We start from the raw sequence: 25,065 nt of genomic DNA on the forward strand, positions 1-25,065 counted from the left end.
ATTGTGTGTCGGTCCACTACTAAGCATGACAATGTCGATATTATTTCTTGCCTTGCTGTTGGACCAGATTCCTCATTCTACAAGTCCTCTGCCTCTTGCTGCTACACCGTTGCACAAGAGACAGATGATTTGCATAACTTTCCGCTTAATCACTGCCCAGGCCACAGCAGCAGATCCTGATTTTTAGATTCTGTAGCACTACATTGGCACTGGTTGGCCACATTCAGCCACAGATCTGCAGCTCCGTATTATGCCAATATTTTGCCCGTCGACATGCCCTTGCAGTTCATGAAGGTGTCACTTTGCTTCCCACCAACACTGAACTGTCGCGTGTAAATGCTGCTCGAGCTCTCCAGCCTAACGTGCTTCATTTGCTACACCAAAGTCACTCGTGCGTAGTTCACACCAAGCAGTTGGCGTGACATCATTGAACTTGGCACAATCTGGAAGCGCACACGGAACAGTTGACTTCTCAGTGCCAAGCCTGCGCTAAACATCACTCGGGCCCTTCTCAGGAGTTCTTTGAGTGACCCAAACCTCGAGCACCTTAGAAAAGTTTGCACCTGCATTTCACAGATCATTGCTGGAAAATACGGTAGCTCATTATCATTAACGCTTTTCCCTTCACAGTTCCTACGCACTCCCCTCGCTCCTGAATCCGGGCCTCATTCTCGATGTTTTGCCTCGAGGGATTGCCTGAAATGACTGTGAATGACTGACAACAGACCTCAATTTGTTTCCCCTGAGTTTGAAGTTTTGCACCGCCTCCTGCATCAACCACATCACGAGTGCACCATTCCACTGGAAGTCCAACAGTGAAGCTTAAAACTTTGTATGAAAATTTAAGCAACAAGTGGACAAACTTCGTGACTCCGACACGTGCGATTAAGTTCTGTTGTTCTTCCACTTCCAGGAACACCAAGCACCACCACAAGCAGAGCTGTTACACGTGTGGTGCCACTGAACCTAGCTTCAGTTGCTGCATCCACCCCAGTGTGCAGTGCTTGCTCCACCCAGACAAACAAAGTGTCACACTAACGATTGGATGTTTTACAGATGTACGGCAGACAGAGGCACTGGGAGCGAGGTACTGTTGTACGTTTGCTCGGATGTCATACGTTTCTTCTGCGTGGACCGAGAGGATTGCCGAGACACCACTCGAATCAAATTTGTCGTTCAGATTCCACGCCTGCCCGGATGCAGCAGTTCTCGTCACATCCAGCTCCTGTGGGCCGAGTGCGATCAGCACCGGTCCCCGAGCTGAAGGAAGTCGACACCGTTTCCCAGTTACCACTGTTGCAACAGCCTTCATCATTTGGGGACGGCTCACCTTCCTAGCGGCTGTCCCACGTGTCCCTCTGCAGTTGTCGAGATGCCTCCGTCTTCATTTGTCGCTCCACCTCTGGATGTGGGTGCCCATCCTCTGCCCAGTTTTCTGGCTGGTGTTTCTGGGCTGGCTCAGGGCACAGGGCACAGGCTGTGGGCAGGTACTCAGCACCGTCCTCAGTTTCGGCTTCCGGTTCCTGATTGACACCTCCCACCCCCTCCACCTCTATCGTCATTCACTCATCTACACTAAACGATGAAGGTTAGAAGGTTTGGGGGCAAGGGATGCGGTATCACGTATCGATAACACCCCGTGTGCATCACGAAGCTGGGAACGGAGTTCCAAGTTTTCCATCACACGCCGACAGTGGTCGTGCAGGATTCGACAGACCCAATGGAGGGCACCAGCTGAGCAATCCCTCCAGCTGCTCTGAACTATGAGAGCCGTCTCCCACCAGAATAAAGGATGGCTGGCAGTAGCCACTCATCCCACTCGCACGGCAGCCTCTTTGCTATGACACTATTGTCAGTGCTCAGCACAGTGAACCTGTTCCTCATTGATCTCATAATAGTTGGACTCCATTTCTTGCTGCCATATTTGTAATGAGTCTTCGTACAATTGGAGAAATACAAGTTAAGTACATTTCTTTTGTCGTGTTAACCTGTTTGCTGCTCCTATCCAGTTTTCCTACGACAACAACTGCAGCACTACTCTGCAGCCCACCTCTCCTTACGTTCGTGTACAAAGTCTTGCACAACACGAACATCGAGAAAAGGAACCGAGGGTTATGGAGTGTACGAATGGTTATCAAAGTTTTAATTATCACCCAGAAAAATAAAGCTACACAGTTAAGTTTTTTGTTTGTTTGCAGGCACCTGCCTGCAGACCCGGTACAGTATCGCAGCTATAAGCTAGAGGAGTGAAAACAAAATGGTACACCTTATAGATAAAATGGAATATTGTGCAGTAATTTGTTTTCTGGATTTGAAGAGGAATAACACTACAACAATCCTTATCAACTTGATGGAAATTGCAAGAGAGGGTACAGTATTCAAAGAACTGTCATATGACAATCAAGGTTGATAGTGGAAAAGGTGAAAATAATCCACGGATCAGTTTTCGACACACTACACGACAGTTTGAACCCGAAGATTGTCACTGCTCACCCGGTTCTGCAATGACTCTCGACCATTTGAAAGCCACCCAAAACAAGATAGCTGTGTTAGGCCGAGCTGTGGAAAGCTGTGGATTTACCACCGCCAAAGAGGCAAATATCTAACAACTACTGAACAAAGTTATGCAGAGAGTTTTGGACTGCCATGATATGCTGCTAAATCAAGGGGGAGTCAAATGAAAACCTTAAAAGTGTGAATAAAAATCAACATTTTGCATCACTGTTCTGTAAGTTGGCAATTCTGTTACTAATAATGTAAGGAATGCCCTGCGGGATAAGTGAAATGTAGCCACAATACCAGTTCAAAATGGCTGTCCCACTTGTGATACGCACCATGGAAGAACAGCATTCCGTCATACATATTCTGAGCAGGAAAGATATGAAATCTGTTGACAAATAATGGTTCAGTAACACGATGCAGTCCATCAATGCAATGAGCGTACAAGTGGAGAGGAAAGTTCAGAAATGGCAGAGCCTCTACAACACACACTCAGCGCCCAGGTTGGGCACACCACCTTGTGATACCGTTGTCTACTGCAGCAGTCAAAGCCACTGTGATGAAAAATAACTGTATGGCAGTGGATGAAATAGCCGCAAATCTGTTCACATTAGTCATGGCTCAGAATATCACATGATTCTTGAAGTTTTGAAAAGTGCCTGCACTACAGGTGACAAGGCAGTTCACTTCAGAATTGAAAGAGGAATGCACTGAAATCTATGCAGAACTTCTGCAATGCTTTGAAGAGGTGACAGCTTGTTCTCGAGAACTGTTCAAGGACGTGAAACCTGCGTATGCTACCACCAACCCAAAACAAAGAGAGCAAGCAAGGAATGGCACCATTCATCAACAAGACCCAAGAAGTGCCGGATGCAGCCATCTGCAGGGAAGGTTTTGCTGACTCTCTTTTGGTATGAACAAAAACAATACACTTGTGTTCCACTTTTGTCCAATAATTTTTTTTTTAATATTTAAGGTTTTCATTTGACTCCCCATCATAGATTGTGCTTGCCGGGTGCGAATCCTTACAGCAGCATACTATCAAAAGCTCTTGACAATGCTACTGTCAAGATGAACAATTGCTGAACCCTCATAGACAGGTGAATTAAATCAGGTGACAATAAGGGAATTACCTTACTAATAGACACCGAGTCACGCGCTGTCCGTGACTGTAATTTCTAAGTTTATGCCGTCTTCAGTCACAATATTTTTGATTCCTAATTACTTTCAAAGGAATTCTGAGCTATAACTCCATTTTCAAGGACTGTATAGACATGCAGAAGAAGAACTTTATGTGGTCAAATGCAGGTAAGAAACTGAAGAATTATGTCTACACAGTCCTTGAAAATGTAGTTGTACCTATGAAATACATTGGACATCAGGAAATGAAAATATTGTTATTGAAGATGGAATATTATTATTAAAATATATCTGTAACATATGAGGAAATTAGATTTTTAACATCTGCTGCAAACTCAAGTGTGCAGAAAGTATTTGTGTGGAATGTAGTCTTACACTGAAGTTGAACACAGACACATACAAAAAGAGAATAAAAGCTTTTGTATCAGTTTATTAACGAAGAGGTACTGAATCAAATCAGAAACAAAAGAATTTTATGGCACAACCTGAGTAGGAGGAGGAATTGCTTGAAAGTACATACTGTGAGGCATCAAGGAATCATCAATCTCGTATTAGAGGGAAGTGAGGAAGGCAAAAATTATAGAGGGTAAATAAACCTTGTCTACAGTAAGCAAATTGATATGCATTTGGGTTACAGCAGTTATGAACAGAGAAAACAGCTTGCACAAGATGGGCAAGTGCGGGGCGATGCATCTTACTAGCCTTCAGAATGAAGGCCACAACAACCATAAAAGAGATACAAATGCCACAACAAAAACCACAGAGATCATATGCCTGTGAAGACCCAGGGGCCAGTTCTACTCCAATCCTGTCATGTGCTTACCTTAACCCATCAGAGACAGGGTCACCCATGAAGGCAGCCGTATCATATATCAATTCTGCTGCAATCACTTCACAGTTTTTTATACTGGCACAACAACTGACCAGCTCTCCACCAGAATGAACAGCCACCATCAAATTGTGGCTGAGAATAAAGTTTACTACTCAGTGGTACAACAGGATGCCAAGCACAACATGCTCGAATTCGGGCTTCACACCATCTGGATCCTCTCCTAGAGCACCAGCTTTTCTAAGCTTTATAGATGGGAGTTACACTTGCAACACATCCTTTGCTCCTGTAATAATCCTCGCCTCAGTCTTCACTGACCCACTGTCCCCACACCCTCTGGTCAACAGTTTCCTCTTCCTCTGTCCTGCCACCCCGTTCCCAATCCACACTTCCACATCACCTCCTTCACGCACTGCAGCTCACCGGTTCCAGTGCCCGTGCACCTGCCACCCCTCTCCCCTGCATTCCTAGCCAACACATATGCTGCCTCCATCCAAGCTACTACCCGTCCAGCCCCAACCCCTCTTCCTGCCTCTTTCTGTCTCTTCCCACCTCCGCCTCTCAATGGCACATTGCTTCTGCTATTTGGAGAGTTGTCTCCTTTACTCCTCAATTATTAAAACTGAGGATCTATTAAGTAAGTTTGGCCTTAGGGAAAGAAAAGGAATCAAGCAAGAGTAGTACTTGAGGATGGAGGCCAGACTTAAGAAAAAGTCAGGCATATTGGCAGATTTTCTGGAGAAAACAACAAAACAAATAAATAAATAACTGCCAATGTAAAATGGTGTGAGGTGTTAGAAATTATTATAAATTTAGGTATAAGCTAAAGAAAAGAAAAAATGGGTAAAACACAATATTGACAAACACTGAGAGGGAGCAATAAGAATGGAAGATCAAGAAAGAAGTGCTCCGACTTAAAAGGGCAGAAGACAAGGATGCAGTCTTTATCCCCTGCAGTTCAACATGTGCAACAACGAAGCTATGATGGGGAAAGGTTCAAAATTGGGATTAAAGTTCGGAGTGAAAGATTATCAATGATAAGTTTTGCTGGTGACATTGCTATCCTCTGTGAAAATGAGAAAGAATTACTGGACTACTGAATGAAAAGGACCATCTACTAAGCACAGAACAGCGTCTGACAATAAACCAAAGACAGAAGTAACGAGGAGCAGCAGAAATCAGATTAGCGATAAACTTGACATCAAAAGTGAAGAGTACACAGTAGACCAAATGAAGGAATTCTGCTATGTCAGAAGCAAATAACACCAGATGGGTGGTGAAGCAAGGAGGATATAAGAAACAGAGTAGCAATGGCAAAAAAAAAAAAAGAGAGAGAGAGAGAGAGAGAGAGAGAGAGAGAGAGAGCATTCCTTACTAAAACACAGAACTCAATTTGAGGACACAATCTCTGAGAATATACGTCTCAAACACAGCATTGTATGGAAGTGAACACAGAGTGGGGGAAAACTGGAAAAGAAAAGGATCAGAGCATTTGAGATGTGGTGTTAAAAATTGATGATGAAAACTATGTGAACCAATAAAATAATAAAGATGGAGTTCCTCCACAGAATTAGAAAGGAAAAGAAAACATGGAAAACACTGACTAGAGGTAGGGGAGTGGACGATAGAACATATATCGAGGAACCACAATGGGTAAAAATTATAGGGGAAGATAAAAGATATAATATTGTTTTTTCAAATTATATTTTATGCCCATTTCTTAGACAATGTTCAGCCATGACCGGATTTTCAAGCTTCCTTTGTTTGATATGTTGTGAATGCTTCAAATGGCTCTGAGCACTATGGGACTTAACATCTATGGTCATCAGTCCCCTAGAACTTAGAACTACTTAAACCTAACTAACCTAAGGACAGCACACAACACCCAGCCATCACGAGGCAGAGAAAATCCCTGACCCCGCCGGGAATCGAACCCGGGAACCCGGGCGTGGGAAGCGAGAACGCTACCGCACGACCACGAGATGCGGGCATGTTGTGAATGCTGTGCACAGCGATTAGCAATAGTGCAAATGATTTGAACCAATGTAATATACTACCACATTCACAACACCATACATGCCAGAAACTCTGAGACCTATGTTGTCTTTAAAAGGGTGTAACATCTCTCTCATCTTGGAGATGGATCAGAGCACTGGTCTCAGTCCAAGTCTCTTCAGCACGCACCCCATCTTCCTCGTAGTTGCTCCACAATATGGAAGGAATGCAGCTGCTCGACCTCTTCAGCCGATTCATAAGGGGTCTGTCATCAGTGGCACTTTAGGGCTATAGCGATTTCTCCCTTGTTGTAACCATTTTCTCTGTACACGTGCTTCAAATCCTGAAATTCCAATTCTAGATGGTTTTTGTCAGAAATAATCTTTGCGCTGTGTAGTAAAGTGCTTTCTTATGTACAGGGTGGTGAAAACTGTTGCCATTTATGAATCGGTCAATGTGCATAGATTTCCTGTAAACTGCCTTCTGTTCAACTAAAACATTCAAGAATAGAAGCCTGCCATCCCTCTCCACCTCGAGAGTTAATTTAAAGCTGGGACGGGCACTGTTCATGTGATCGGCAAACTAGTGCAGCGCATTTTCACCACGAGGCAATATCAAGAAGATGTCGTCAATGTACCGGGAAGCGAGATGATTTTATTTGAAATGACACGGCTTGTAAACTGAGAAGATTTTACAGAAACATACCACCATGAAAGACTCCAGAGGACACACATCATTCCTCCACTGTGGGGACATAACGCGCAGAAAAACTGTGGAAGAAGAAATCACATTGGCACAGTTCCTTAACATTTTTACAACAATGCCGGAACACGGAGGTAATTTCTCGATTTGTTGTAATCGAGCACCAAATTCAAACTCTTCCAGTGGGCACAATTTTGAAGAAGACTTGTTCCACCACAGTGAGACAGCGAATATGAAAGACAAGGTTCAAGAACTTGATCTTAATGCTAAAAACCTACTCATCTGTCATCTACTTCTAGCACTAATGTCCTCGCATTTCAATTGGGAATGGGTAGACAAAGCCACAGCAGCATAACAGCATGTAAGTTTGACCACCTGCCTTGCAGAGGTGCTGACCTGTAGTCCAATACAAAGCACCAAAAACCACATAAGCTATAACACAACTCATGCTGAATATGTGGTAGAAAAATGTGATGAAAAATTCTGAATAAAATTTTGTACTGAATCCCTGAAATTTTCCCAGACTGGCTAACCGTCCTATACAATATTTAACTTCCCGTATTTGTTTTTTGTCATGCAGGTATGACTGTATCCATTTGTGTTCTGTTCCCCTTACACCTAAATGTTTCATTTTGAGAATAGCAGCTATCGTCGAATATAGCATACGTGTCCTGTTTATGACCCATTGACGACAAGCCTTTTTTTACGAAGTCTAAGACTGCAATTTCTGTGGACCCACATTTCCAGAAAACATGCTCTGAGTTTGGGGAAATCTTATTTCCTTCTATTAAAATGAACCAATCTTTTATAAAATATTTGTTTCAATATTTTACAGAAGGTATACTGCAGAGAAAATGATCCGTAATTTTGTACTATGCTCTTTGCCCCCTTTCAACAATAATTTCCCCTTTGTTATTTTTAATTTTTCAGGAGAGACAGCAGTAGACAGCAAATAATCGTATATATTAACAAAGGGCTTAACAAATTTCTTTGGAATATAATCTGGGAAGTTATCAGTACCAGTTGAAAATTTTGATGTTATTACTGCAGTAACATTTGATGCTTCTTTCTCATCTGTCGGATATGAAAAAATGCTCTCATTTAAACTATTTGTAGTGTGTTCTTTTGAGGTATTTTGTGAATGCATTTTTGTAAGATTTTCTGCTAATTTTGTAAATAATAATTAAACTTATAAGCAACTTTGTTTGGGCCTGATAGTTTGTGAGAGTTTTCCAGTAGTTTATATTGTGGTATTCTTCACAAGTTTTTCATGTTTCTTTTCTTACAATGTCCTATATCACTTTATTTTTCTTTGGCACCTTTTGCAAAATTCTCATTTGTCAGTTTCTTAGATATGTTAATAACTTTGTTTGGGAGCTACTTTTGTGTCTCAAAAATTAAGCATCAAAATCAGGTGGTCTTTATGTTTGTCTTGATATTTCAAATAGAAATCTCTTAGGCGATAACTCTAAGTCTGGTGTTAATTTTCAGTTTTTAACTTTTTTTTCCTCTGGGGAGGGAGAGGGAGAGGAGAGGACAGGAGAGGAGAGGAGAGGAGAGGAGAGGAGAGGAGAGGAGAGGAGAGGAGAGGAGAGGAGAGGAGAGGAGAGGAGAGGAGAGGAGAGGAGAGGAGAGGAGAGGAGAGGAGAGGAGAGGGGAAGGGAGGGGAGGGGAGAGGGAGGGGGAGGGTAATATTAGAATATGTTAACGGGTGCATTACAGTTCTTGTTGGTGTCTCTGATGTTATAAAGTTCTTCCCATGTTCCCATAGCTAGGAAATACAGTAAATTATTTATATTTTACTCATTGTGACTCCTATCTACAGTTGATATATGCAGATTTGTAACCTCAAGATCATGTTTCAGTTCCAGAGAACTTTGTGAAGGAAAACATTGTCCACTGCAGGCTGCAAATTTTTTAAATTTTTACTGCTATTGGCAAATTTTGACTGAAGTCATTATTGAGCACGTACATAGTACCTCTATGCAACATGCAATAGGGGATGTGCCTTGCTTATGGATGAAACAAGTGTCGAAGTTGCATTTCATTTATGATAAAATATGGTTTTTCGATGAATGCACATCAACTTCATATCTAAGCTGTATTCTACATGGTTCTTCCACATTTTTTACAATCTTTGTTTGTATTTGATACAGCTTGTGCCAATGTTAATGTGCAGGTCAACATATGAACTGATGGATTAATTTACACACAGATATTATGTATCTGCCCAACAATGACTTTACAGTCAAAATTGACTAAGAGCAGCAAATAAACAGAACACTTTATAGCCTACAATGCAAAAGGTTTGCTCCCACAAAATACACCGAGGCTACGGACCCACATACAAACGAGATTGCCTAGATAAATCATTAGCGCATTCTGATTCCCAGAGTCTGTATTAAAAATCTGTGTATTGTATTTACGGAGTAGATTTGCAAATACAGTAGGAATGCGATAATCCGGCACTCGATAATCCAGCAGGCCTGATTGTCCGGCAAGCATCAGAAGTTTGTGTGTATTTTTAGTTTGGCCTCATTGGTTGTACGCTTGGCGCCTTCAAGAAACATCTGTATCCACTAATGAACTGAGAGAATTTTCAGCGGAAGAAGCTGGCATATGGTTCAACATTGACAAAAATGTAGCCATCATAGAAGAGCTGACTGTTGATGTGGATATTACAAGCTTTTTCACTGCTCTGAAGGCACCAGAAACTGTCAGTGACACAGACACCTACAACTCACATCGCTCACACTGAGGCTTCTGACATTATAAATGTACACACCATACACAATAATTCTTGTCAAAAAAGAACTCAATCCAAGAAATGCGTTAGCATTTCTCCAGTATTCCAGTGTGCTCAGAAGAAAATCTCAGCTGAACTTGAGACGGTACAAGTACATCTCTGACGGCTTGCAGTGCAACTGTGAAGCGCTAAGGGTTGCAGGTGAAAATACTAGCCATTTACAGAGCTGTGACAACACTGAGGCAATGCCATGGAGATGTTTACAGAATCATGGTTCATTACTGGTTGCAGGTAAGCCTGCAAAGCTGCCATGCCCAGCCCATTGCAACTGTCAAAGATCAACTTATACTGACTGAGCTATATACTATCACTGGTAGATACCAGTCTGACACATTCCACATGCTCGACAACGTCAGATATCTGTGCTATTCTGAAAGTCAGTGATTCCAATTAAACTGAGCCAAATTCTTGATAACAATTTTTATTAACTATCTTCTTGTTGATCTCTTCATATCAGTCATGCTTATTTTATTTCATAACAGGCATAAAAAAGGGTTATTTATGTAAATTGAACTTTTGGAAAACTTTGAGCCTTAAACTGGTTTAAACAGCAGTGCAATATTCAATTTTTAATTAATTTTTGTCTTTACAGAAAAGTAATACATACTTCTAATTTTTTATAGTGGGTGACTTCATCTCAAATCATACAGGTCATGTCAACTCATGGTCATGAATTTCCCTGGAAAAAATATACATTAGACCTCTACATCATAAGTGTTAAAAAATAAAATATTTTCATTTTATCTTAATTTTTGTAAATGTTTGTATGTATTTTTAGTTTGGTCTCATTGGTTGTACGCTTGACACCTTCGAGAAACATCTGTATCCACTAATGAACTGAGTGAATTTTCAGCGGAAGAAGCCTTTGAAAATTGGATATTTTGTAAATAATTCTTAAAACAGTAGAGAACAAAAAAACTACTAAACGAAAAGTAATGGAGACGTGGCAGATGTTTTGCATTAAAGCTCCCTCTTTGTGTGTTGAAATTTAGTTGATACCTGCACACTTATGGTCTTCCTTTAACTTACAAATTTAATACAAAAATACAAAATATAAGTTAGTTTTTCGACTTAAAAAAAAAAATTCTAATTTGAAAAGTCACACAACGCTATCTTTTCTGTCATATTACCAGATACTAGTGATGTAATTAAACAGTATCTTCTTTGCTCCAACTATCTGTATTTATGTAAATGTTTATTATTAAAAATGTAAAAAATTGCATTTTTATGAGATTTTATGAATTATTTACTCAAAAACCCAAATATCAAAAATTTTGAGAATTGGATCAACAATTGTTTGGTTAATATGTTAGTAGTCAGTGCAAACACAATGGGCAATATTTTTCTGTGCAAAGTGATAAAATTTTTTCATTATTCTGCATATTTTGCATCACTGAATTTCTAGTGTAAAATATGCATGTTGACAACTCTCTTTGCAGTTCTCTTCTGTTTACAACAAATGAGTGAGAACTTGCACATAAACCATTCTGCATCGAGTTTTGTGTTTGGTTTGAACTTTTTGTAAGATACAATGTCAGTGAGGAAATAAAATAGTGAAAGAGTGAAATGTATGCACTATAAAAAAAAAAGGAAAAAAATAAAGACACCAGAAGGTAGTTTTAAGAAAAGTGAAAAACACTTCAGAACTGTTGGAAATCTTTCACAGATATTGCAGAAATATCTTGGTCTTCAAATAATGGTATCAGGATCACATCCATTGAGCAGGAATTGCTACACTTACTACAAGAAGAAATTTAGTGACAACCCACCTGAACAATCACCATCACCTGAGTGTGAAACTGAAGAAGACAGTACAGGTGTTTATATTCCTGGGAGTGAAGTTGTTGGTGAATTAAGTATTAGCATTTCTGCTGTAGCCCCTACTATATCCCTCCTTAAATGTCCAGGAAAGGTAAGAAGCACAAGAAGAAAACAGTATGTAAAAAGAAAAGTGGAAGAAATTGAAAAAAGTTTTACACAAGCAACATTTTCAAAACTTTGTAAAGTGTACAATGGAGATGTACTTTGCGCAGAACCTAAAGTTAGTGATGTGTGCACAAAATGTGATGTGTGGTTTCAAAACCTACATAATGCTATCTCAGCAGCCAGCTAAACTGAAAAGGCACAGTTGTCGACACTGATACCAGGTAGTCACTCTAAGCAGCAGATAATGAAATACATACCCACCTCCTCGCATTATTCGATTTCAAAAGCTTGGAAAATAAACAATGGGAAAGGCATTTGGGCATGCCCAGATTCTTCATGTGGGTATCCGTTGCCAGACGATACGCTTCCTGTTGCTCTGGAATAATATCTAAATATTGCAGCAGGAAAAGTCCTAACCAGGCTGATGTTATCACTGTGAAAAAGTTGAAAAGGTAAAAAGATATATGACAAAATCAATACGGGATATATCCCAATGAAAAAGGAGAACCCAAATTTACAAATTGGTCTCACAAAATGCTACTCCTTATGAGCAAAATGTGTAAAATGCCAGCCACTGAAAGAAGCATGCATATGTATTTATTGCACCAATTTAACACTTGTTTGTTTCACCATAAGCAGTGTCACAGGAAAGAAGTACACAGAGATGGACCTGATGCTTTTGTGTGTATGTCAAGAGATGCAGGAGTGTGCAATGTGTTCTGATGCTGAAGTGATGACTGCTAAAGCATTACATCTTCAGGTGACATAACCTATGCATTTGGAGAGGGAGGAGAGTTGGTGAAGAAGACAGTAGAGCCAGAGAAGTCTGTTACAGAGGTTAGGCATTGGGTCATGAAAGCGACATCCCAGAATACTGACACATTAGTTCTTCATTTCAACTTTGCTGAGAACTGGTCTATTGCTTGGCAGAACAAAATTCAAAGTTACCACTGACACACATCACAGGTATCAATGTTCACATGTGTTCTAACTTTCTTGGAACACTGGGTGATCCACATGGTTCAGTCATGGGTCCCCTTCTGTTCTTGATATAAATGAACGATCTCCCTTCCTATCTGAAACAGGAAGCTGAACTGACACTGTTTGCTGATGATGCAAGCATCATTATTAATCCAGTAAAAGAAACTCCAATTGAAAACGATACAAATAAGGTCTTTGGAAAAGTCATTAATTGGTTTTCTGCAAATGGGTTTCCTCTGAACTTTGAAAAAACACAGTACATCCAATTTTCTGCTGCATAAAGTAGAATTCCTTCAATAAATAAAACACATTAACAGAAGTCAGTAGACAGGGTAGAGCATACTAAGTTTTTGGGTGAACATATAGATGAGAATCTTAATTGGAAAATTCATATTTCAGCTCTTCTAAAGCGACTAGGTTCAGCAACTTTTGCAATCAGAATAATTGCCAATTTTGAGGATACAGAAATTGGTAAGCTAACATACTTTGCACTTTCACTCTGATGTCATACGGAATAATATTTTGGGGTAACTCAACATTTAGACAAAAAGTATTCACTGCTCAAAAGATAGTGGTTAGAATAATGTGTGGGGTTCATAGCCGCACATCTTGTTGGCATCTTTTTAAAAGATTGGGAATTCCTACAACAGCCTCACAGTACTTTTACTCACTAATGAAATTTGTTCTCAACAACATGGACCTGTTTAAAACAACAGTGACATTCAAAATTATAATAGCATAAAAAAGGCAGACTTAGACTATCCTTTACTCAACCTATCTTTGGCACAGAAAGGCGTAAAATATGCTGCAGTAAAAATTACCAGATGAAATAAAATGTCTGACAGACAGCAGTAATAGCTTCAAAAATAAACTGAAATCTTATCTCCTTGACAACTTCTTCTATACCATAGATTAATTCTTGAATAGGGGAATAAATAAATCTATAAATACAGTATATGCATTTTGCGCCATTTAAGGGAATGGTGCATTTCTTGTGCCCTTGACACGTTTCACATCATAACGGTTACCGTACCGTGCGATTGATCAATGGAACACGCAACTAACTAACTAACTTACTAACTAACTCTTTTGCTATTGTCAGTGATGATCTCATTCATGACAGTGCACATGCATGCTATGCTGTCAGCGCGATGATTGATGACATATCATCTGGAGGCCATGCTTTTCCTAAACATGTGTATGTGACTGATGGCGCAGCATTGCATTTTAAAAATTACTTTCAGCTTTATGAGCTTGGTTAACACTGTAGTACAGGAATTAAGACAAAAAATGGATATTTTCTGTAACAGGTCATGGAAAAGGTGCATGTGATGGGTTAGGAGGTCCCTGTAAATATCTTACAACAAGATTTAATCTCCAGCATGAATCTTGAATCTGCTGATGCTATAAGAAATGCTACAGGATGTGTTCACACCACATCAACATTAGTAATAGACATGGCACTCTTAATTCTAAATGAAGGTACATTAAGGGAATTCTATTTAAAAAAAAAAAAAAAAAAAAAAAAGAAGAAGAAGAAGAAGAATGGTCTGCTATGAAGCCCGTGGTAGGAATTCAATCAAGTCACTACTGGGTTGTATCCCAGAGTGGCAATTACATTCCAAAAACAGTTCTCCACAAAATGCATCCTGTTACTGCGTGTGAAATGCAGAGACCACAGTACGCATTAGATGACTTTGTATTGAGCGACTTCATTTCTTATGTGTATGACAATCAGTGGTGGGTGGGGCAGATAATAGGTGTCTCTCATGAGCTGCAAGACAAGATCATTACGAAATATCGTATTCATGATCCATGGAACTAGTATTAATCTAATCTAATCTAATCTAGCATCCTTTATGACACCTCATGGTCTTGCTTAATGCTTTCATGTGTCCATCATCAAAAGATCAGTGTCCAGTTCCCATTTCTCAACCACTGCTCTTGTGCACAAATTCAGCTCATCTATATGAGTTCAATGAGAAGCAGATGAAAAAAATAAATGAACTCTTTTCAATAGTGCAGTGTTGATTGTTACATTGTAGGATATTTTAATTCATGCAAAGTCATGAAGAAATGTAATTATGACAGAAGACAATAATAATTTGTGAATAGTATCATAAAAATGGCTATACATTTAATTATATCTCATTTTTGTAATAAAATGCTTTTGAACGAAATTATGAATTGTTTTCCGACTCACTTATAATGTTATAAAGTAATTATTTTGATTCAGAAATACCACTATTGCATGACATTTACTTAAAACCAGTGATCAATTTAAATATGTAAGTGTCCATAATTTTTTTACCTTGAGAGTGGAGCTAGGCCTACCAAAAAATTTCTCACATTTTGTACATCAAGTATTGCCCACTCTGGCTTACATTACCTAAGTACAATGACCAACCAACATACCATGAAATTTTTAGAACATTTAGGATGGGGACGTTGGAGAAAATAATTTCTAAATAACCGTCTTTATGTGTAAATATTGTGACAGTTTAAGAATTTCATGCATTAATGTCATAGCTGACAGTCAGCAGTCCTTCCACTTTATCATTTCTCAAGACAGTTAACATCCTGTGACTATTCATATTTTCGAAACATAATTTTGAAATTCACAATACGTTACAAATTTTCATAGTTTATTTTCCCCAAAAAAAAGGAAAAAAAGCTCAGAGGTATGCATTCATGTCTCATAGTACTGGAAAGAAAGTATTCATTGAAAATAAATTCAAATCTCTATCACTTTTGATTTCTCTATTACAATTTTTCAATTACCCCTTTCATTACAGCATTTTCACAAATGCTCTCATTTGGAGAAGTCTGTAGCATCTTAACAAATCATCAGAAAATGAAAATATTGTAGTTTTGGAGAGGTATCATGTGGAACTTCACCATATACTTTTCCAGCTAACTCTGAAATAGTGATGTGACACATTCACTCTTGACCTACACTATTTAAGATGAAATCACCCTAGTGTAATTTCTGCTGTTGTGTTTAATAAATAATAGATACTTGTTTTTTACCTTAAAGCAGGTTTTTAAAAATGACCTGGATAATCTGGTATATTTGATAATCCCACAGTTGCAGAACCCCGAGCACACCACATAATCGAGATCTTACTGTATTTGTTTGACACTGATATTGCTGTTACTCGTGCTGCTGCTGCCGCTTTTATAGGTTTCAAATTATTTTTTTTTTTTTTAAGTTCAAAACATCAGTTTTTGTTTTGTATTGATGCTTGTAGGAAGTTAAAATTAATATCTACACACATAATTAGTTTTTTGCATCTTTTTGTGAACATGTGAAGGGAAATTTTCAAACTTTTTAGCAGGGTAGACATATTGCCTATTGGTGCTCTATACACACCGACAGTAGCTGCTTCTAGGCTACTGATTTAACTCTAGGTATCACTGAAGCTCTTTGTTTGGGTTAGTATTTTGGGAATTGAAGAAGTGCAAAATTATACTACTTTTTACATCTATACAGCTTCCTACATAATTGTGCATAGTTTTGCAGGAATAGCAACCTAACACAATATTTTGGAGGGGATCACCCTGGGAGGCCGCAGCCCAGGCTGCTCGCTCTCATGTTGCATACAGCCTTCTCACTGAGCAGACGGCTTACGGTTTAGGCTGTCTGCCTCTGACTGTTCTTTTTGACTGGCCACCAGGTATCATTTCCTCTTTATACACTGCAGTCACCTGGTTTGGTAGATGCCCTCACGGTTTGGCCTGGATGAGACCTCAGGCAACATGAACTTTCAGAATACGATCATCATTATTTTTATTTAAACCTTTCACTTCAAAGCTCCCTTCAGATGCCTGCATTTTCATTCATCCTAATTTTGCTCCAATATACACTCATATATTATCAAGAGGAAAACAACAGGCTTATGTACCAACTGTAGGAACAGTACCCTAAGGTTGTGTTCTAGCTCCAATCTAATTCCTGCTGTTTATTAGTAATGTAAGTCATCAACTTCATTCCAAAAATGTACAAAATTTACCTCTGACACCCAGAGTGCATATGAACTGGAGAATAAAATCAAACTATCAGTGTGACACATCACTGACCGATTCTCCAGACACAGTGTACGCGTAAATGCAGAAAAGGTAGTAATTGTGCATTTACATACTGCACTAAGAATACGCCCTCTTAAGTCCTAACATCACACTATCTGAAAGTCTGTAAACAGCACAAATTTTTTCAGGATACTGATCTGAGATAACCCAAAGTGCAAGCATATAAGCTGCATCAATACAAAATTAAGTACCATCTACTACTGTATCATAATACTTATGCATGGCACAACAAATGACAAAAAATGGGTGTTATGCACATGTGGAATCACTATTGAGGCAATGGGGTTAGCTCACCTGCCAGAAGATGTTACTTTATGGTCCAAAAAGGAATTGGAAAACCTACAGAAATGAAACTACTCGAACTTCATGCAAGCTTCTCCTTAAGAGCTTGCAAATATTATTACTACTTTCTTTACATATTCTATAAGTTACATGTTCCATTGAGAAAATAATGCACACTGAAGACCAACTAGTGAAACAGAGCGTAAGTGTGTGACAGGAAATGGAACTACATACTGAATATGCCAAAACACAAAAAATGTAAGGAATTTTAAACTGGCTCTAAAACAATGTCTTTTACATAAATTGTACTGTAGTGTTGATGAATATATTAGTATATATCCTAGACTAATACAGGACATCCCAGGAAGAATGGTCAATATTCATGGATATGACAGGAATGATCATTTGACGCAAAAAAGGCTAGTGGACATGGGCTCTTAAGTGCGTACCTTGAGAACTATGAGCCCTACTTAATCTTTGATACTGTGGAACAAAACTCTTTAATGCGTACCTTAAGAGCTATGAGCACTTTTCCATCCACACTACTCTAAAACACATATCTTCTACTGAATGACTTTCCACATTTTCTTTTTTTGGTCCACACTACCATCTCTCTGAACATGGAAAGCAAAGATCTTCCAATAGAAGAGATTTTGGATCACAGCTGCTAAGGTATACATTTCAGAGCCCATGTTTACTAGACTATTAGCTTTAAATGATTGATTTTGTCATATCACATTCATCCTGGGACATGCTGTATAGATGAAATAGATATATTAATTTTCATCTGTTGATATTCCAATATGCAAATTTTCTTTTGTGTACTGTAAGAAATTTGAACATTAAGTACACTGGCTACTGAAAAGCATATGGTTGTCTCAGTAATGTCTTACTTTTGAATTTCTTTTTCTGATATTGTACTTTAGAAATCTTGTGTATCTACAGTGGTTAACACTGTAAACTTATAATATGTTGAATGATTTTGCTGTTATACTGTCATGCACTCAATATCATTTGTACAATGACAAGGATGTTAGATACATAAATATCATCCAAAACATTTTCTCATACTATCATTGCCATTGCAAACTGACTTGTCCTATTTCTAATTCTAGCCATGTACAGAAAAGATGAAAATGAATAATAAATAAAAACTTAAAAAATAATGCTTCTAAGGGAGAAAAGTGTAGAGATAAATTATGCAAATGTTAAAAAGATAGCTATCTAAATGTTTTTCTGATGTTTGCTTCTAGAGCAGATGAACTTCAGCAACTAATGGAAAAATTAGTAGGACAATCTGGGAAGTTGGCTTGAAACGTAATGTTGGTATAACAAAAATAATGTAGAATCAACACACTTAAAATAAAATTGAGTTGGTACACATTGACAATGGAGTCACAGAATCAGACGATTGATTTCTGTATTTAGATCAACTAAAGACAGTGATTAGATCGATAAAATGAACAATAAAAAAAAGGAAAGAAAAGAAACCAAAAGAATAAAAATGGTGTGGAGAACTTTTGAGAAACAAAACAAGCAAATTTTCTAAACCATTACTCCAACGTATGAGGAAATAGAAAGCTTGCAGTCAGTGTATATTACCAGTTCTTACAGCACTAAGACGTGAGTTTATAACGCAAGAAACATCTGCAAACTGAAGCTTGGTCAGCAGCATGGATGTTGGGAATGACAAGAAGAAACACAAAACAAACAATTGTCACAGAACAGACAGGACTGTGAGACATAATTACGTAAATAAGATGCAATAGTGGTGTCTAGGGCATGCAGCCAGACAAATTTATTGTTGTAGTTAGAATAAAGTCTGTAAAATAAAAAAAAGACTGGGAAAACAATGTAAAAAAGTGGGAAGACAATTTTTGAAACCATGCAGGAACAGCACATGGCACGGACGCAACTTTACCCAGCACCAGATGATGACAGTGGGCTATGGTAGTATCAAAAGATACATTTTTGTTTTCCCAAATACAACAAAAATCCAGTGAAATAGTTTGTGCATGTTCTATTTTGATGCACATTTGTTCTATTCTGAAGAAAATTCTGGTGAGTAAACCATTGCCATAGTCATTAAACATCTTACAAATCACAACACGCATAACTTAAAACATGCTTTGTTGCCACAGGTTTCCAAGTGTTCTTCCTAATGCGAGTAGAAATGTTAAATTTACAATGTTTGTATAGCCATGACAATATTTCTCTCATTCTCTTGATTCATGTTCCTTTTCTCCTTTCAATCTTTTCATTATTATTTTTTACCCTTTTTTGTCCCATCACTCTGTCTATTCCAATGAGGCCAGTGTCAGAAGCTTTTCAGAATACTGACCATTGACCCTCTAGATAAAAAATGTAAAATATTGTACCCTAAACAGTGAAAAAGACTAACTGTTCTTTGATTAAACAACTATCAAACAATGACTGGAAACAGTCACAAACATTAAACTGCTTAGGAATATAAATCTGGGGCAGTTTAAGGTGGTTCAACCAAGTGAAACCAATAGCGGGAGTGGCAAAACTACACTGAGATTCACTGAAATAATACTAAGGAGTGAGGTAGCTTAGAAAACCCTCATTCATTTGATTTATGAGTAGTGCCCATCAATTTGGGATCCTTACCAGGCAAAAAGTTGATAGAGGAGATACAGAAGACTTGAAAGTAGCATTTTTCATAGAAGTTTTCTGTAGAAAGCAGACAAGTTTCACGCAGATGTGTATCAAATTCCACTCAGGCACTATACGACAGGCATTGAAGCATTACACAGAAGTATAACACTAAACTTTCTAGGATACATGCTCCACAAAAAATCATATAAAAAAACTTTACTTCCTCCAACATATATTTTACAAAACAATCACAGGGGTGAAATGAAAGCTCATATGGAAGCTTACAGACAGCTGTAACTTCACACACCATTCATGAATGGAAGAAGAGAAGGGAGAAGAAATTACAACAGTACTGTTGGTATCCCAGTTTCCAGCTGTTACACACTGTAGGTGCCCTGCAGGGTGTCAGATGTACATTGATGTGACAAAAGTCAATCCATATAAACAGATGGCAGTAATATCGCTCACACAAGGCATAAAAGGGCAGGGCATTGGCAGAGCTGTAATTTGTACTCAGGTAATTCATGTGCAAAGGTGTCCAACAAGACAGGAATTAACAGACTTTGAACATGGAATGTTAGTTGGAGCTACATGCATGGGAAATTGTTAGGAAATTACATATTATGAGATCCACAGTGTCAGGAGCATGTTGAGAATATCAGATTTCAGGCATTACAACTGATCATAGACAACATAGTGGCCAATGGCCTTCAATTAATGACTGAGAGCAGCAGTGACCGAGTAGATTTGTCAGTACTAAAAGAGAAGCAACACTGTGTGAAATAAGGGCTGAATTCAATGTGGGACATATGACAGACATATTTGTTAGCACAGTGTGGTGAAATTTGGTGTTAGTTGGCTACAGCAGCAAACAACTGGAGCAAGTGCCTCTGCTAACAGCACAACAACACCTGCGGCACCTCTCCTGGGCTCCCAACTTTATCGTTTGGACCCTAGATGAATGGAAAACTGTGGCCTGGTCAGATGAGCCCCAATTTCAGTTGGTAAAAGCTAATGATATGGTTCAAGTGTGGTGCAGACCCCAGGAAGCCATGAAGCAAGTTGCCAACAAGGCACTGTGCAAGCTGGTAGTGTCTCCATAGTGGCGTGTTTACACGGAATAGACTGAGTCCTCTGTTTCAACTGACCCAATCATTGACTGGAGATGCTTACGTTCGGCTACTCGGAAACCATTTACTGCAAAACAATGATGGGATTAACATTCTAGACAATTACAGTGAATGATCTGGCCACCCAGATCACCTGATATGGAACGTTTATGGGACATACTCCAGAGGCCAGTTTGTCTACAAAATCCTGCACTGGCAGCACTAATGGAGATGTACAGAGGCAGCATGGCTCAATATTTCTGCAGGAAATGTCCAACGAGTTGTAGAGTCCATGCTATGTTGAGTCGCAGCATTACACCAGGCAAAAGAAGGTCCAATACGAAATTAGGAGGAATCCCATGACTTTCGTCACCTCAGTGTATGTGTAATACATTGCTTGCTACCTGTCTGAATATGCTGGATGCTCTTCCTCTTTTGTTCTTTCTTCTTCAGCATGGTTTACAACCCCTTGGCCACCATAATAATTTAACTGAATGATCAGTATTTTTCTCACCCATATCAAAGTCAGAACAATTCTTTTACCAATATGATTATTCATTGTTTTCTCCATAGGCACCATTTATTTGGGGGGAATTATTTCTTTACTCTTTTGGAGATCATTGTTGATGGGATGTTAACCCCTCAGTTCTTGTTCTGACACACTGTTTAAATGGTTCAAGCATCAAAAACTTTAAGCCTCAGAGGAATACAAGATGATGATTATAGCAACTGCTTCACTTCTATTAACTACATACATAATCTTGAAAGGGGCTCTACTCCTTAGCGCCCCTGCCTATGTACTGTGGGCTCCCGGGTTCGACTGGGGACTGGGTTTGTGTTTAGCACTTTCCTAATACTTTTATCTCATCTTCATCACAAAAACGTGCAAGTCACTAATAATTCCACAAAATCATTTTATTTTATCTTTAGCAAGTATGAGCTCTTATCGCTATGCATGAATTTGATAACTATTGCCAATCATCAGTGATAATGGCTCCTCTATTGTGCATCCAGATGAGGAACTGTCAAACAGGGTACTGTCACTTTTTTAAGAAACCTTATGACTAAATATATTAACATTAAATATGTACTAGCATTAATTTTTGTGATGACAAAGTAACAACACATGCTGAGAGGGGTGGCACAGTGGTTAGCACACTAGACTCTCCTTCGAGAGGACGATATGTGCAAACCCATGTCTGGCCATCCTGATTTTGGTTTTCCACGATTTTCCTAAGTCGTTTCTGGTAAATGCTGGGTTAGTTCTTGTGAAAGGGCATGGCTGACTTCCTTCCCCATTCTTCCCTAATCCAATGGGACCAATGACCTCATTGTTTGGTCCCCTCCTCTGAATCAATCAACCAACCAACCAATAAAAAAAAATACACACACAACATGTAGTTTTTTTATCATTATGTTTATACATAGAAGCCCATAAAACTGTCCACTCTACACACAAACAATACCAGGGCTATCTCACAAGTTGGAAACCAAATTATCCTTTTAATAAATTTGTACTAGTTTCTCGAAAGTATTTTCAATTTGCACAGACAAAACCAACAATTACATGTATTTATAAATGCCAGTCACTCATGCAAATAATAATCATAATTTTACAGCTGAAAATAGGATCTTCAAACAATTTCTGTTATGTTCCACAGCACAGTGAGATATCGTGAACATACACTATAACGATACATGCAAGAGACGATTCCTTTGTTTTGGAGGAAGGGAAGAATTGTCATATAGAGAATGAAAAGGTTAAATAGTTAAACTGTTAAATACACACCACTTCACATTTGCAAAGCTGGCTATCACTAAATTACACTATTCTTCTTAGGATTTTACACAGTTCTTTCTGAAACACAGGCAGCCTTCAATTCAGTATTCCACATGGCATTCTCTTGCTTTCAGGTAAACAGGACAGGATGTATACAAATGTACATTACTTTCTTGCAACGAGTACAGCATGAATTGGTTGGCATTCCATGTAGAAGTTACTGACTGAGGGGTTGGGTTGGGTTGTTGGGGGAGGAGACCAGACAGCGAGCTCATCGGATTAGGGAAGGACGGGGAAGGAAGTCGGCCGTGCCCTTTCAAAGGAACCATCCTGGCATTTGCCTGGAGCAATTTAGGGAAATCACGGAAAACCTAAATCAGGATGGTCAGATGCAGGATTGAACCGTCGTCCTCCCGAATGCGAGTTACTGACTGACCACACTGATCCCACACACATACACATTATTACTTACAATTCAGAGCACTCATATATTTAACATTTAACAGCATTAGTCCATATATAGCTACTTCACCTAAAATGACAGAATTGTTAACGGCAAGAGAAAGGACACAAATATTTCCTCCTTTAACCTTTCCTTCACTGAACCATTGAAGATCAGTCTAATATTAGAGGTGCCGGATTCAATGGTTAGTTACTCTTTGTGTGTAGCATCAAATCAAGCAGCAACATTATATGTTAGTTTCATTAGAGTATAATGTTTTCCAGCAAGCAAAATAATAACTGAATAAATTACTAGACAAAAAATCCATGCTAACAAAAATCAAAATGTAACCTCTGTCTGCCTGTCATATAATGCACATGTGTCCAAGCTGTAGGTGAACAACAAAGTGGAAGAACACCACTAGAAAGAAATTATAAAAAAATCTATTTTCTAGAAAAGCCACAAATTTTGCTACATAATACATGAAGCTATTAACATTTATCACAAAAGGAATTTTAAAATTTCACAGGATACACCAGTGGTCTTTTTAAAAAAAAAAAATAAAAAAAAACCAGCACTGTTGTCTCCCCCTCAGAACAGTTCCAATTGCTGGTACAGTCACCAGGAAGAAGAAGTTAAATGACTGTCTTCATAACAGTTCGGCATCATTTGATATTTCGACACATGCGGAGACACCCAGCAACAAAAGTGCCTCAAGTTAAACGAAGAATATTTGAACGCTGTTATTACTATGTCCCCGAATCTTCTCAAACTATAATACTCATATAAAATTTCTGCTTATTAATAATATCATTTTAGCCTGTCACAAAATTTAAACTCCAGGAGCTATAGGGCTTTTATTTAAAAAATAAAACACACGGTCGTTTTGCGAGTTCTTTGAATCCTGGGACTCCGAATGCATATTTTGGGAATAGGACCTGTAGAAAATTTGAACGAATCCATCTACATTTAATTGTTTTCTTTGGGGATGGTTACACGAAACAAACTTTGTATCAGCTCGCCAGCAAGTTTTAAGTATTTCTACAGAAAAATTAAGTAGGTGGGTAGGTGATGTGTTTGACGATCAGTTTACGTATTAGTAAATGCATTCTTTTCGGCTTCACGGAGGCGACAGACGCATCAACTACAGCTCCATAACAGACAGTGCAGCTCACTGATTGCAAAGAAACTAGAGTTAATAAAATGATACAACGGTCACCATTGTATTTTACCACTTATTAAACATTTCTTCTCTCAAATGCATACCCAAATCTGCAGACACTGAATAATCTTTGTTGCAAGATTCAATTTCTGGCCTTCTTCTTCGTAAATTCTGATGGAGCCTTCCCTTTCTCTTGCGCACAGGCGGCAAAGTTTATTGCTTATCATTTCTACATTCGCCACTCTAGCCGCACTACGTCACTCTATACACATTACTCTTGTTTATAAACAAAGTCTCAAACTACCGAACACTTCTGTCCCACACCAAACACAAAAAAGGCATATCTTTCTAAGTACCAACGCCGATAATAGAGGGCAGCACAAGCTTTTAACACAGAACAGCAAGGCAATCAATAGTAGCGTATAGTATTATTATAGGATACAGTTCTTCCAGTTAATGAATATCTTTCACGTGTAACTAATTTGACAGCTCTGCCCTAAATGAACATTACTTTTCAATAACGTATTTTAAACACAATTTTTTGCAAAAAATTGTTGTATCTAATAATTTAATTGCCGTGCATCCTAAATTACGAGTTTCGGCGCTTGGTTTTCACATACTTATACACTATGGCTTTTCACGTTGCAACTGATAATTGTCTTCGCTATGAAGGTCGGAACTCTGAATGGATTCGCGGTACTCCC

The 25,065-nt window shown here is 38.6% G+C and overlaps 1 protein-coding gene across 1 annotated transcript in view; it reads right to left on the reverse strand.

Moving 5' to 3' along the window:
* Positions 1-24,761, reverse strand: part of LOC126237533 (zinc finger protein 879-like) — a 388,958-nt gene extending 364,197 nt beyond the window's left edge. The window contains exon 1 of the mRNA XM_049947716.1: positions 24,466-24,761. Within this exon, the coding sequence (XP_049803673.1) occupies positions 24,466-24,588 (123 nt within the window). The 5' untranslated portion in view covers positions 24,589-24,761. The remainder of the gene's footprint in view (positions 1-24,465) is intronic.
* Positions 24,762-25,065: the final 304 nt, after the last annotated feature.

The sequence above is a fragment of the Schistocerca nitens genome, chromosome 2, assembly GCF_023898315.1.
Source record: "Schistocerca nitens isolate TAMUIC-IGC-003100 chromosome 2, iqSchNite1.1, whole genome shotgun sequence".
Classification (NCBI taxonomy): Eukaryota; Metazoa; Arthropoda; class Insecta; order Orthoptera; family Acrididae; genus Schistocerca; species Schistocerca nitens.